General features: G+C 35.5%; 2 protein-coding genes across 2 annotated transcripts in view; both read left to right on the forward strand.

Moving 5' to 3' along the window:
• The window catches only part of LOC6048860 (kinesin-like protein KIF19), a 51322-nt gene extending 44633 nt beyond the window's left edge, over positions 1–6689 (forward strand). The window contains exons 8-9 of the mRNA XM_038266716.1: positions 6186–6366; positions 6433–6689. Coding sequence (XP_038122644.1) covers positions 6186–6366; positions 6433–6622 — 371 coding nt within the window. The 3' untranslated portion in view covers positions 6623–6689. The remainder of the gene's footprint in view (positions 1–6185; positions 6367–6432) is intronic.
• A 6199-nt stretch (positions 6690–12888) lies between these two features.
• LOC6048859 (inositol polyphosphate 1-phosphatase) lies at positions 12889–13976 on the forward strand. The gene is made up of 3 exons (XM_038249696.1): positions 12889–13447; positions 13517–13639; positions 13755–13976. The coding sequence occupies exons 1-3, from the start codon at positions 13238–13240 to the stop codon at positions 13959–13961; spliced, it is 540 nt and encodes a 179-aa protein (XP_038105624.1). The 5' UTR covers positions 12889–13237; the 3' UTR covers positions 13962–13976.

A 13976-nucleotide genomic window follows, 5' to 3' on the forward strand; every position in this document is an offset into this window, starting at 1 on the left:
TACGTGGTTGGAGCCTTCCTCACTTATTTCCAAGAATGGCTGATGTGATGGAATTGTACAAACATTTTATCTATTTTTTAGATCTGGAATAAAAAAGTAGATAAATATCACTTAAGTGGCCATACCTCGAGACAGGGTTGCCAGATCATCAATGTTTTGGACTTGTTGAAAAGGTCTTTTGATAACTTAACCGACGATGGGTCGGATGGTGGATCCGGACATATTTTACATACATTTAAATTAGATCCAGCTTCCACAAAGTACATAAATGTCACTTAAGTGACCATAGCTCGAGACAGGGTTGCCAGATCTTCAATGTTTTGAACTCGTTGGGAAGGTTTTTTGATAATCTAAGCAACGATGGGTTGGATGGTGGATCCGGACATAATTTACATGCAGTCTTCCCACATATTCGGAACACCCACAAATTCGGAACACTTTTGTGGTAATTTGCCAATAATATTAGAGAAAAAAAGTTTGTTTACATCGTTAGAAAAAAGTGTTCTGAATTTGTGGATTTCAAAGGTCAATGTTTTTCTTTAAAAACTTGATATAAAACGTAAAAATGAACAGCCGGTCTATACATCAATCGAAAGATCGCAAGAAAAGCTTTCACATTTAGGAAAAAGCAAAACATCATATTCAATTATCGATTTTCTATGATTTGTTGAACATTGGCAGATCTGTAAACTGTTCCGAATATGAGGGATGACTGTACATTTAAGTGAGATCCGGCTTCCAAAAAGTACATCAATATCACTTAAGTGTACATATCTCGAGACAGGGTTGCCAGATTTTCAATGTTTTGGACTCGTTGGAAAGGTCTTTTGATAACCTAACTAACGATGGGTCAGATGGTGGATCCGGACCTAGTTTACATACATTTAAGTGAGATCCGGCTTCAAAAAAGTACATCAATACCACTTAAGTGGGCATATCTCTAGACAGGGTTGCCAGATCTTCAATGTTTTGGACTCGTTGGAAAGGTCTTTTGATAACCTAACCAACGAGGGGTCGGATGGTGGATCCGGACCTAGTTTACATACATTTAAGTGAGATCCGGCTTCAAAAAAGTACATAAATATCACTTAAGTGGCCATATCTCGAGACAGGGTTGCCAGATCTTCAATGTTTTGGACTCGTTGGAAAGGTCTTTTGATGACCTAACCAACGATGGGTCGGATGATGGACCCGAACATAGTTTACATACATTTAAGTGAGATCCGGATATATGTGAAAACACATTTTTATACATAACTTTTGAACTACTTATCGAAACTTCAATCTGTATAAAACTCGATCTATGGGACCCTAAACCAAGTCGAATGCAACAGGTTCGGATCAAATCGGTTCAGCCAGTGCCGAGAAACATGAGCTAGTTTGTTGGTCACATACATACATACACACACACATACACACACACATACACACACACATACACACACACATACACACACACATACACACACACATACACAGAGACATTTGTTCAGTTTTCGATTCTGAGTCGATATGTATACATGAAGGTGGGTCTACGACGTTTTTATACAAAGTTCATTTTTAGAGCAGGATTATAGCCTTACCTCAGTGAGGAAGGCAAAAGTGTTTTAAAATGCATTTTACACTAGTTCAGTTGTTTTGCAATCATTAGTTTTCAAAAAATCCAAGATCTGACAAAAACAAAAAATTGAATCGAAAAAAAAGATTTGGCATCGAAAATTTTCAAAAAATCTTAAGATTTTTTAATAAACCCAAGCATGCTAAAAATTTTTTAAAACGCAGGAGAATGTATTTAAATTTGATTTCAGCTGGTTGCACTTGAATTTTCATTGAAATTTTGAAGTTTATTGTAAAAATATTTTTTTGCCCCCTGATTTTTCGGGCCAATTTTGAAGGGGGGGTGACAAAAACTTTTAAAAATATTTGTACCAGCCTAAGGGACATCTAAAAACAATCCAGACTCGGTTATAAAAAGTTTCGATTATTCAAAATAAATAATTTATTGCGTATTCAATTACACAATGCATTTTTCATCACCACCTTTTTAACCGCCATTTTGGATTTAAAACCATAAGATAGCGAAAAAAACATTTTTTTGTCAGAAATCGAGTCTAGACTTTAGTGTAAACAGTTGAGCTCATCATCCTCCCATATTTATCATCAAGGTATGATATTTGGTAAGAAAAAACAGCTCTTTAATTTACCCATTACCTGCTTGGAAGAGAGAAAAAAAACCAAAAAAGACTGAAAGATCATTTCACCATCTTTGCCGAAATGTTCCAGCAAATCAGAAAATCTCCCAAAATCTTATTATTTTTTTTTTATTTTATGAAGAACAAATAAGCATTGAATATTAAGATTTTTTCCAAAGAAATACAATTAGCAAAGGGGTTGTTTAAAAATTTCATCCTGATTTTCTGAATTTAAGACCAGCCCCCACGCAGTTTTCCTATACCTTTAGCAAAGGCTGTAGCAAACCCCAGACTCCCTCCCCCTATTCATGGACATAAGTTTAGAACAAACCCAAACAAAGAGTTAATATAATTTCACTGTTTTTCAAGTAATTTGGAAAAATTTAGAATATGATTTTTTTTAACCTGGATCAAGGAATTTCTAATTTTGAAAAAAAAAAAACAAATCGATAGAATAAATAATTATCATTTTTGCAATTCCGCTGTGAAAATGTCAACTTTTCCTTCCTTCTGGAGAAACGAAACGGCCTACTTTTAAGTACCAAAAATAACAGATTTGAAAATCATTACCTTTAAATACCAGTGCTGAAAACTTTAACTTTTCAGCACTGAAATGGATTCTGTAACATTTTTCAATATTGTTTTGTTTTGATAGGTGAATTTACTTAACACATGAATGTTTGACATGAAATTCCATTCAAAACCCGTTTTTCGGAATTGCGAAAAATGTTGTAAGTAACTCGTTGCAAAACTTGAAACCTCGTTGGGTAAATGTACGACTCGTGCTGAAAAAATCTTGTTTTTGCAACTTGTTGCATAAACTACTATTTCAGACTTTGAAATTTTGATAACTAAATTTAAGAAAAATAAGTTTCGGCAGCTATCGGTTAAATTAAATTTTCAAATGTAAAAATAAAACCTTTATGTAATCTTTCAATCTTTATATCAAAATATTTTCAAAATTTATAAACCAATCCCAAATTTAGATTTTTCGTTTTGGTCCCACCTAAACAAAAAAATTAAAAAAAAATGAGGACATCGGACAATTGAGGACATAATTTTGAAAAAAAGAACTATATCAAAATTTAAAAAATATTTTTTGCAATTCCGTCGTGAAACTACTTACTTTTCCTGTCATTCTTGAACGACGAAATAGTTCTACTTTTCAGCACTTATTTCGAAAAGTAACACTTTTCAACATTTATTTGATTTAAACGATTGATTGACAAAATACATGAAAATTTGACATAAAATTTCACTCAGCGTGTGTTTTTTGGAATTGCAAAAAATGTTGTATGGAACTCGTTACAAAACTTGATTTTTTCAGCACTCTTCGTATTTATCAACTTGTTGTATAAACTACTATTTATGTTACTCAATCTAAGCTGCCGCAAATATTTTTCAAGATTATTGTCTTCAAAAACGTTCCGAAAAATAAGGAGGCAAAACATTTTATTCGCAAAAAACTAAAAATTTTAAATGTTATTTTAAGTGCAATCAGCTGGACAAAATTCAAAATGCATTCCTCTGATTTTTAACATGCTTTTAGTTTTAGTGAATTTTCGATGTACAGTACCTTCATCTGGGGCGAATCGGAACTGCAGTCTGACAGCACGTTTTAGAGCAATTGAAAGCTTCAAATTTCTTGAAAATGGATGTTCACATTTTGTTGCTCTGAATATGGTCTAACTGAAACCACTTAAAAATATCAAAATTTTAAAATGCTAGATTGCTATAACAGCTGTCCAAATTCGCCCCAGATGACGGTTTCGCAAACAATTTTTTTTTTTCGTTAAAAAACATAAAAGATTTTGTGGAAAGTTATGCTGTTTGCTGTACAATAAATTATCCATGCCTTTTGCATTGAAAAGTTTAAATTCTGGCTTCTTTTTAATTTTTTTTTTAAATATTTTTTATTGTTTTGCCTCGACCTAGGCCAGCGCCAAGGGACAAAAACTTTGAGTAGTATTTGCTTTGGCCTTAAATTATGAACAATATTTCCAACAATGTCAAAACATAGACCGCTATGGAAAGTGATTTGTTTCAAGGTAGCTTTTACCTGTATTTCGCCTTAACGCCTTAAGCCAATTTATTTTAGTACAGTGGAAAATTCCCCTTATCCTCTTAAAAAAGGAAGCATAAACACTTTCCGTTTTCCTAATCCTTTTCCTAGACCTCGCTGCTCGATGGATTTTCATCTTTGTGGGTAATTCTCCGCCAACTCACACAGCAGTGGCCCCGACCCTTTTTCGATATGCGTGTAAATTTGTCCTAAGGGGTAATTTTTGTCCCTGATCACGAATCCGTTTTTCGATATCTCGCGAAGGAGGGGCGGTACGACCCCTTTCATTTTTGAACATGCCAAAAAAGCATGTTTTTCAATAATTTGCAGCCTGAAATGGTGATGAGATTGATATTTGGTGTCAAAGAGAATTTTATGTAAAATTAGACGCCCGATTTGACCCACAATTCAGGAAAAAAATATTTTTGATCGAAACAATAAACACTTAAAAAAGTTGTGAAAGCTCTGAAATTTTTCGTTATTCGACTGTAAATTTTTTTTGGAGCAAGTCATTTTAAGGGAAATTGTATGTACTTTTCGAATCTACATTTCGAATCCATAATGACCCTTTTCAATTAAGGACAAAAATTTTCATTTTAAAATGTCGTGTTTTTTCTAACTTTGCAGAGTTATTTTTTAGAGTGTTCCACAAAGTTCTAGAGCAGACAGTAACAGAAATTTTGATATTCAAACATAAGGGCAGACATGCATCCGATCTAACTCCTCTTTTAGAAGAACTTGTTTGGCATTTCACGTAGATGATACATAACATGTTGTGCCAGTGATTAAAGTACGCAAATTACGCTTGTCTTAAAGGCTCTCGAAGACTCTGAGAGATTATTTTGAAACCCAACTGAGATATAGGGTAAGAACTCTTAATTGCTCTCAAAGAGCTTTTAAGAAGTTCTTCTTGAGAGCTTAAGAGAACATTTACATGAAATTATAGCTAAAATCGGGTTTTCCAATGAACCAATGTGTTCTACACATTATTCAAGCCAAAAACAAAAACAAGAGGTTTTCACATGGCACCAAGCATAACATTACTTTAAACGAAAATGCCATCTAGAACAAGCTGAGTGCCGATAAAAAAAAGCTCTTAGTGCCGATGCATGTCTGCATAAGGGGTTTGCTTATAAACATCACGAGTTATTGCGATTTTACGAAAAAAAAGTTTTGAAAAAGTTTCTTTTTGCGTTTCTCTTTGTTACAATTTACAATTTTAAGTAATTTTTTTTTAACAATTATTTAAAGACATTTTTGATAAAATTTAAACACAACTTACACAAAGTGTTAAAAATTTAACATCATTGTATATTTTCGTAGCCTCCCTGCTCACAAAATGCAAAATGCTACAAAATCTGTTGAATCTTACACATTTTTTTGAAATATTTCTATATACGTTGCTAAAAATGTTTTGGATTTGTGGACCCAAAGGGTGCTCAAATTTGGTCAACCAAGCAAGGTTTTTGAAACACAACATTGGTTTTGAATTCGTAAGAATTATAAGTATTTTTCAAATGTGAAAAATCGAATTTCCTCCATAAACAAAATAAAAACCGTGATTTATTGAATTGTGGAGCAAAAGTCCTCAGCATTCGTGTTACAATTGATGCAAACGTGCAACTGTATTAATATTCATCACTTATATTTATAACAAAGTAATGCCTTCCGAGCTGTGAACAAATTTCCACTCCCTCGTTTTTTTTTTTCTGCACAGTAAAAAATGTGTAAATTTGGAAGGTATAATTTTGGAAGGTTGAATATTACCTGTTTTATGATGTAATTTCACCTCAATTCAGACTGAAAAAGCGACATTACAACAGAAATGTGGTACAATCACACATTTTTCTGACATGAAAGATTTACCCCTTTCCAGATGTAATATTACCATGATTTTTTTTTCTGTGTGCATGTATTTTTCCCACCCCCAGAAGGCAAAGTCGAACTTCCGGAGGACCTCCGCGAGCTGTACGCGCTGTACCAGCAGGAAATTCACGCCAGCACCTACACCAGCGGCCTGCAGACGGCCATCTCCGGTGGCACTCCGTACTCTTCCGGGCGCGACTTTTACGACAACAAATTGCCGCCCATTTATCAGCGGAGCAGTGGCGGGTGAGAAAGGAAATGGGGGGGTGGAGGGGGATATTTTTCAATTTTGTAACGAATTTTTTTTTCCAGCATTAATTCACCGGGCAGCTCCAGTTCGGGGTCGGAGTGGTCACCGTCGCCGCTGCCCCCGATCGATTCCGAGGGGAACCTCGTCAATCCGGACCGGCTGATGGGGGCGCCGGTGGGGCCGAAACTTCCCTCGATTAACCGGCTGCGGAGCAGCTACGGAAGCACCCAGAGCACCTCCAGCGATGATTAGAGTTAGGGGGGGGGGGCAGGTTTCTGGAGAATTAAAATGTTTCATTCCTTATTACAATGTTAGTGAATTAGTTTGGTTTTATTTAATTGAAAGAAATTTTATCGCATAATTTATAAAACAGCTAATAAAATATTGTGTTGTTCTCTACAGGAAACAATGAGAGTTTAAAAATAACTGGAGCATGCACATTTCTCAAGATCTGAAATTAATCCTAGCGTTTCGTTGGTTATTTCTACCGCAACCAACATTGAAAAGCATTTCGTTATTTGCAGAGCATTCATAATTGGTGTGTTTCAAATTCTTTCAATAAAAGCAAAGGTAGAGCGTCCAATTTCCCGGGGTTACAAAATTCCCGGGAAACGGGAAATTTTTGACAAATTTCCCGGGAAATCCCAGGAATTCCCGAGAAATTTGAAATTTAACGAAATTTATTCTGTAGTTTTTAGTATTTTTTGTTGAGCAGCATTTTTTTATTCAAAATGTTTGGACAGTGAAAATCTATGCTCCACAACAATAAAATTGTTTTTTTGACCATAAAGTTGAAAGTGAAAAAAATCATGCAAAAATATTTTGTTTCATGGCAAATAACTTATTCCAGGGCAAGTATTTTCAACTTGTGAATAAATAGATTATCATTGAGTTTGCCTTTAAAATGTAATTTCTAGCGTTATTCAGCTTGAAACACTGTTTCATGAAATCACAATTCAAAGTTTTAAAATATTTGGAGCATGTTTTTAAAATATAGTTGCCTTATTTGTTTTTAATCATTTTTCATGGTTTCAATTATGTTATAATTTAAGTTACACGGTTATATAGCCTATTTAATTAATTACATTAAAATAATTTTCATAGTGTAAAAGTGGTTGAAATTAAACGATATTTTATTTATATTTAACCCTCTAATGCCCTTGGTAGCTCACGTGCTTTATAAATTTATAACAAACAGTAATTTCTCGAATACTTTTAAACCAATTCTTTTCGAACAACTCTTTTTAATAATTTAATTATATCAATTCAATTTTCAACCAATAAACAAAAATGGCCGGAAGAGGTGAATATATGTGAATGATATAACAAAAAAAAAAACGTTAAAATAGGTTGTCGAAAATAAAAGAGTTTATATTCCATCCATAATAGCGTAATTTTTGTTACCCAACATATAAGCAAACAATATTTCTAAATAATAAATAAATAAATATGATCTGAATTAAACCTTGACAAAAAATTTACAGAAAAACTAATTAATTCAATATGAATATGAAGGTTGAAATAAATTAAATTCTCTCATAATTATTTTTTGTATAATTTCAAAACATTGATGCCAAAAAGGTAGGAAAATGTATACTTCCGCTTGTATTTCGGAAATTCCCGGGAAATTTACAAATTTCCCGGGATACGGGAAATATTTTTTTCCGGGAAATCATAGCATAGCATAGCATTGGTGTCTACCCGTAGTTGCTACTCTGTTATTGACCAGGACCTCCAAGAATTGCTCCGTGGATCACAGATGAAGAGTAGGAACCAATCATCACCACTTCGCAACTTTCAAATGTCCCTATCATGCTAGCCAATCACAGCGCCGGCCACGACCAGTGGTAAGACACGGGGGAAGTGGATAGGAATTTTAGTCCGATACTTGAGTGATGAAGACCGCTAAATCAGCTGCGTCTTCGACAAAGTATCACGTGAGGTTTGAGGGTGTTAGTAAGATGGGTGTGAAGCCAGGATTCACCGTGGTAAGTGATGCGGCCGGTCAAATCTATTTATAGTCCTTAATTCTTCGTATGTTCTTGGATTCATTTTTGGAAGCTTTCCAATTCGGTTCACCAAGCTTTTTGTGGTGAATTCTGGTCGTGTTGAAAGTTCAATATTCGCCTAACAATTATGCAGCCAGTGTCCTTGAATTCAACTTGCATTCAATATTGCATTTTCCTGTTCTTAGGTTCACACAGATTCCAATCAAGTTTCTTGGATTCTTATAGCATTCTTAATCCTTCTAGACAACTAAGCCTCGATGGTCTGGTGTTTAGCATTTTTGTCTGCTGACCCAAAGGACGGGGGATCGAACCCCGCCGCGAGCTAATGAATTTTTCGTTCATATTCAAGTGATCAGAATTATTCCTTCTTTCCATAATTTCTCGATAGGGGTAGATGGGAATCGAACCCAGAACCTTCCGCTTACAAAGCGAACAGCGTAACCATTCAGCCACGCCTACCCCTAAATATTTTTTTTTTTTTTTTCCGGGAAATCCCGTGAAAATCACGGGAATTCCCGGGATTTTTTTTCCCGGGACGGCAAATTGGACGCTCTAAGCAAAAGCTGTTGCAGCAGATGTGGGTGGAAGATTACTCAAAATAGGGTGGATTAAAAGTAGATTATTTCATTATTACTATTACTTTCTGGTGCCTTTGAGTGTCCTAAACAACTCCTTAAAAAATGTAAAAATATGAAGACACGTCGTGATTTTTTTTTCTTTCAAAATTAAACGTCTTCTGAAATATATTTTTCAAGAAAGCATAGTTCCTATAAGTGAAAAAACGACTGTTATTCCACCCCAACGAATCAAATTATGACGACATTTGTGCATTATGAATGCTTTCGCTAACCGGTCCACAGACTATCCTCCTCCGTCGTGAATTAATTATGATATTGCGGAAAAGTGAAGCACGTGCCAAAACCGAGCGTGGAAGGTTTGGCATTTCGTTGAAAAATCGGTGGCTCCTTAATTAAGGCTTATGAATCTTTAAAATTGGCACTTTAAAATTTCAATAAAACCATTTTACAATCTCTTGGTCTTTTCTGGCGTCTGACTCTAAATATAACTGGCAATGACGGCAAGTTGAAAATCAAGATGAAATCAAACCAGCTTCCCATTCAGTTCACCGCTGTCTGAGCCAAGCCGAAGCTGTGCCTAAGAGGATTGATTTGCTGCAAGTGGGTGGGCTTCGCGTGGCATCAGGTGGAAAAGGTTATTTTCCAGCCAGATTATCGGAGAGCTTCAAAGACACTGGCTTTGATCAAAAAGACAGACTTTGGTTGTGAGTTCAATGCCATGATATCGTCTTTGAAAATGTTTAGCAAAGATGAAATTTGTTGCTATTATTAGATGTAACAGGATTGCCAGGTCAACATTGGAAAAATCTGGCCAAGTACCGATAGAAAATCAGGAAAAAAACTGGCAAACGAAAATTTTGCAATTATGAGTGGGGAAGTTAAGGAAAATTAAAATTATATCATTTTTTTTATTTTGGCCTTAAAAAGGTAAAATTTAAGTTTTCATAAAAACGAATGAATTTTATGAATTTACGAATTTTTCTTTATTTTTCGAATTTAGTTAAAATCATTCATTTTCATAAAAAAAATATTCAAAATATGCAACAAAAAAAATCTGCCAAAATCTGGCCAACATTATGGTTCATCTTTATCCAGGCTGACACTTGAAAAATCAGGCATTCCCACATTTATCTGGCCACCTGGCAACCCTGGATGTAAACCAACAATGTTAAATTTTCCCTTGGACGGTCCCCTATTTGAACTTTATTGGAGCTTTTATGGTTTCCAAATTATTCAATTTAGAAAAGTTATATTTTTTGGTCATTTTCACTTGGAAGAATCTTAAAATTTTGTTCCATTTTTGCTTTGCCTTAAAACTTTCTTAGAAATTAAAGTGGCAAAAACCAACAACGAAAACATACTTTTTTTTATTTTCATGCGAAATTATACATTTTTTTATTTATAAGAATTGATTATTTCCAAGTCAAGTTGCAAGTCAAGTTAGGCGTAAAAAAAACATAATTTGCCGATCTGTTATTTTATAATTTAATTTTACAAAAAGACTCAAATTGCTAAGGCCGATGCAAATATTTTTCAAAGCTTTTGTCCCTCGGCTCTAGCCGGAGTCGAGGGGGGGTGCAAAAAGATGAAAAAAATATAAAAATTGAAATAACAAGCCACAGTCTCAACATTTGAATGCAAAAAGCGTTTTTAAACACATTTTAAACTATTTCAGTTGTTTAGCGATACTAAACATCAATTGCACTTGTGTTTCCACTGAAATTTTGCAGTTTTTTGAAAAAATAATGTTTTTCACGCCCTGATTTTTTGGGCCAACTTGAAGGGGAGGGGGGGCATAAACTTTAAATAAAATTTGTACCAGGCTAATTGGGTACTAATTTAGTAAAAGCCCTATGTCAATTTTTATGTACAACAGTAAAAAACACGATTAAAAACCATTTCTGATCGCTTTTTTTCATTTTAATGCAATTTTTTTTTTTTGCAAGACTACATTTTTTCGATGGATCAACTATGGTCCCCTTGGAACGATCTGTCAAGTAGGAGCTTCTGTCAAGAAGGACCGCGAGGTTAATTTTTCAAAATTGATTTAAAAATCCATTTTAAACTCTTTATGGTCGTACGAAGGGTCATTTTACTCAGCAAAAATAAACTTTATCGTTGTAAACAATAATATCAGCAATCTAAGCTTCATTTTAGGACCCAATTTGTGGAGAAAATTTTGAATAGGGAGCATAAGCATTTTGACAGCCTTAACCATTTCGCAGGTAATCTTTTCACCAAATTTGAGTTGCAAAACAAAACAGCTCCATCTCGTTTTTTGGCAACACCCAGTTTCGGCAATAATTTCTTCAACTATTCCCGATTTCGGCAACACTTAAAATAATTCGATATTTTTGGTCTTGTAATACTTTGAAAACATAAATTGATTATTTATAACTCGAAACAACACTTTTTTGATATAATATCATAAATCAATTATTATTTTTTTTTTGAAAGTCGAATAATCATCTTTTTCGTTAATTACGTGATTTGTGAATATTCCCTCAAACCACACCCGCCATTTTGAAGGATTAACTATATTTATTAATGGTTCTCGCACAAATATTTTTTTCTTTAAATTACACTTTTTATGACACCGATTTTGGCAATATAAAAATCACGTCGTATTGCTTAAAACAGGATGGCATAGTACAAAGAAAAAAATATCAATTTTGAAAGGTTGAAATTTTGGTTTGTTGAATATCACCTCTGTTTTGAGAAAATTTGCCTTAAAAATGTGTGAAAATGTGAACCTGCTAAAATTTTATCAAAAACTGATGAAAATTCACCAATTCCTAATATCACACATTTTTTGAAACAAAATCTTCAACAACTCAACTCAACTTTAATTCAACAATCGGTTACAAGGGTTTTTTCAATGAATTCCATTCTTAGTAATATTTTTTGTTGATCCTTTATTTTTAAGGTAAAAAAAATGAAACTTGAGATGCAATATGCATTAACCTTGAGGGTTTTTTTTTAAATAAAATTTACAGCAACAAAATAAGCATTGGATGTTAAATATTTAGTGTGGTTAATTTTACCTGAAACATGTGTAAAAATGTGATATTCAATAAAAACCGATGAAAATTTCCCCAGTTCTTGATGTAATCGAAGTACAAGTTTCTTAATAAATTTATGAATCATGCTACAAAATTGGTTCTGGTGGCAACAAATGTTATATTTGCATGTTTTTTTTTATTAAATTTATCTCAAATTTGCATCAATTTGTGCTGTTTCAAATTAAAACATTAAAAGTTATCTTACTAATGGTCGATTTGACGTACCGTCATCTGGGGCAAATCGGAACTACATTCTGAATAGGTACATCAGGTTTTAGAGCACAGCACAGCAAAATTTGGAAATTGATGCTCTATTTTTGTTAATCTGTGTCTGTTCTATCCGAAACTATTAAAACAAATATTCAAATATTGTACATGGTTGAAACAGCTTTCCCGATTCGCCCCAGATGACGATAATCAATTCAATTTTCACATTCTTAAGCCGAAATTGGTAAGAAACACAATTTTCAACGAAACTATTTTGAAAAGCACTTTTGACAAACACTTTGTAGGTGCTTGAACATTGTCTAGCCTATAGCCAATGCATGACTTCAACATACAATCTTGCGACAATTCTAATTATGCAAATTGTAAATATTCAAAGTTCGTCGAAAGAAAATTTGAAAAAATGTGTATGTCATTTATCTGCGCATTATTCCATTTTCTCTGCAAGTTGACGTTCGCCACAAAACGCTCGCGCGCTGCATTTGGCAACCCCCCGCTCAATTGTCAACAGGTACAAAAGGAAAACTCCAAAAAGGACAATCTCGTGAAAAACTAACACCCCTTGGAATTCCTAGGGCTGCCACTGCTTCGACGCACCCCCTCAGTCAAGGACTCCAAGACTTTTCACCCACTTTTCTCCAGCCCAGCAGCAGTCATGTCATATGGAACACAAGAGCAAAAGAAGAGGGCCGATGTGACTAATTGATTGCCAGAGCCTGCTGTGTGTGTGCTGCGGTCGAATCCAAAGTTTGAGCTTTTCACGTTTCGAAGGGCGCGTACATCTGTTCGTAAGGGAACTTGCCAGTCCCTTAGCTCGTAACTTTTCCCCGCAATTTCCTTCCCCCCACGAGGGTCGAGAAGAGGATTTTTGGACCTGTGACTGCCTGTCGGGAAGAGAAAAACGTGATTTTCACGCCCGAGTGTGTTCTCCGTGTGTCTCTCTCTCTCTCTTTGTGTGTGGTGAAAAGTCGTCGGGAAAAGTCGAACGCAAAGATGTCCGCTATCGAGCTGCTGAAGGAAATACTCAAGGTCTCGGAGAAGGCGGCCAACATCGCACGGGTTTGCCGCGCCGATGACCACCTGTTTAAGCTGCTGGTGCAGGAAAAGGCGCCCGAGGAGTCCAACAGCCGCTTCGAGCACGACTTCAAAACGCTCGCCGACTGCCTCATCCAGGAGGCCGTGAAATACGACATTGGAAAAAGGGTACGCTGCTGTAGGGGGTGGGGTGTGAACGGACCTTAAACTGTTAACCCTTAAATTTTGCGTTCGCAGTTTCCGGCCCTTCGGGACAACATCCGGGGCGAGGAGAATCCCAAGTTTACGAACGCGGCCGGAGAGTCGACGGTGGTGACCGTGACCGAGGACCGGAACGAAACCGTGGAAAACATTGCCAAGGTTAGGATGAAAAAAAAAACATGGAAAAGAGGGGGGGGGGGAATCTTATTTTGCATGCTATTTTCGTTACGTAAACATTTTCTTTTTCCAATTTTCCTTGACCGATGGAAATCAGGTGTTGAACGATGACAAGGTGGCGGCGGAGCGGCTCGTTGAGGAAGTGTACCGGGAAATCGAGCTCGACTGGGAGCAGTGGCAGGTTCCGATCGGGGAAGCGGCCACGCTGGACCAGGAGATCGACCAGCTGGGCATCTGGATTGATCCGATCGATGCGACGGCGGAGTACGTGCGGGCGCAGGATAAGGTTAGCTACTTTTTTTGAATGTCAAAATTTTAA

Source organism: Culex quinquefasciatus, chromosome 1 (genome assembly GCF_015732765.1).
Source record: "Culex quinquefasciatus strain JHB chromosome 1, VPISU_Cqui_1.0_pri_paternal, whole genome shotgun sequence".
NCBI lineage: Eukaryota > Metazoa > Arthropoda > Insecta > Diptera > Culicidae > Culex > Culex quinquefasciatus.

What these genes read in the sequence shown, in the direction of transcription:
- LOC6048859 (XM_038249696.1), top strand. Translation starts at nt 13,238, where the DNA reads ATGTCCGCTATCGAGCTGCTGAAGGAAATACTCAAGGTCTCGGAGAAG. An exon ending in AATACGACATTGGAAAAAGG is followed by an intron (nt 13,448 to 13,516) that starts GTACGCTGCTGT and finishes TTGCGTTCGCAG; the next exon opens with TTTCCGGCCCTTCGGGACAA. An exon ending in CCGTGGAAAACATTGCCAAG is followed by an intron (nt 13,640 to 13,754) that starts GTTAGGATGAAA and finishes GATGGAAATCAG; the next exon opens with GTGTTGAACGATGACAAGGT.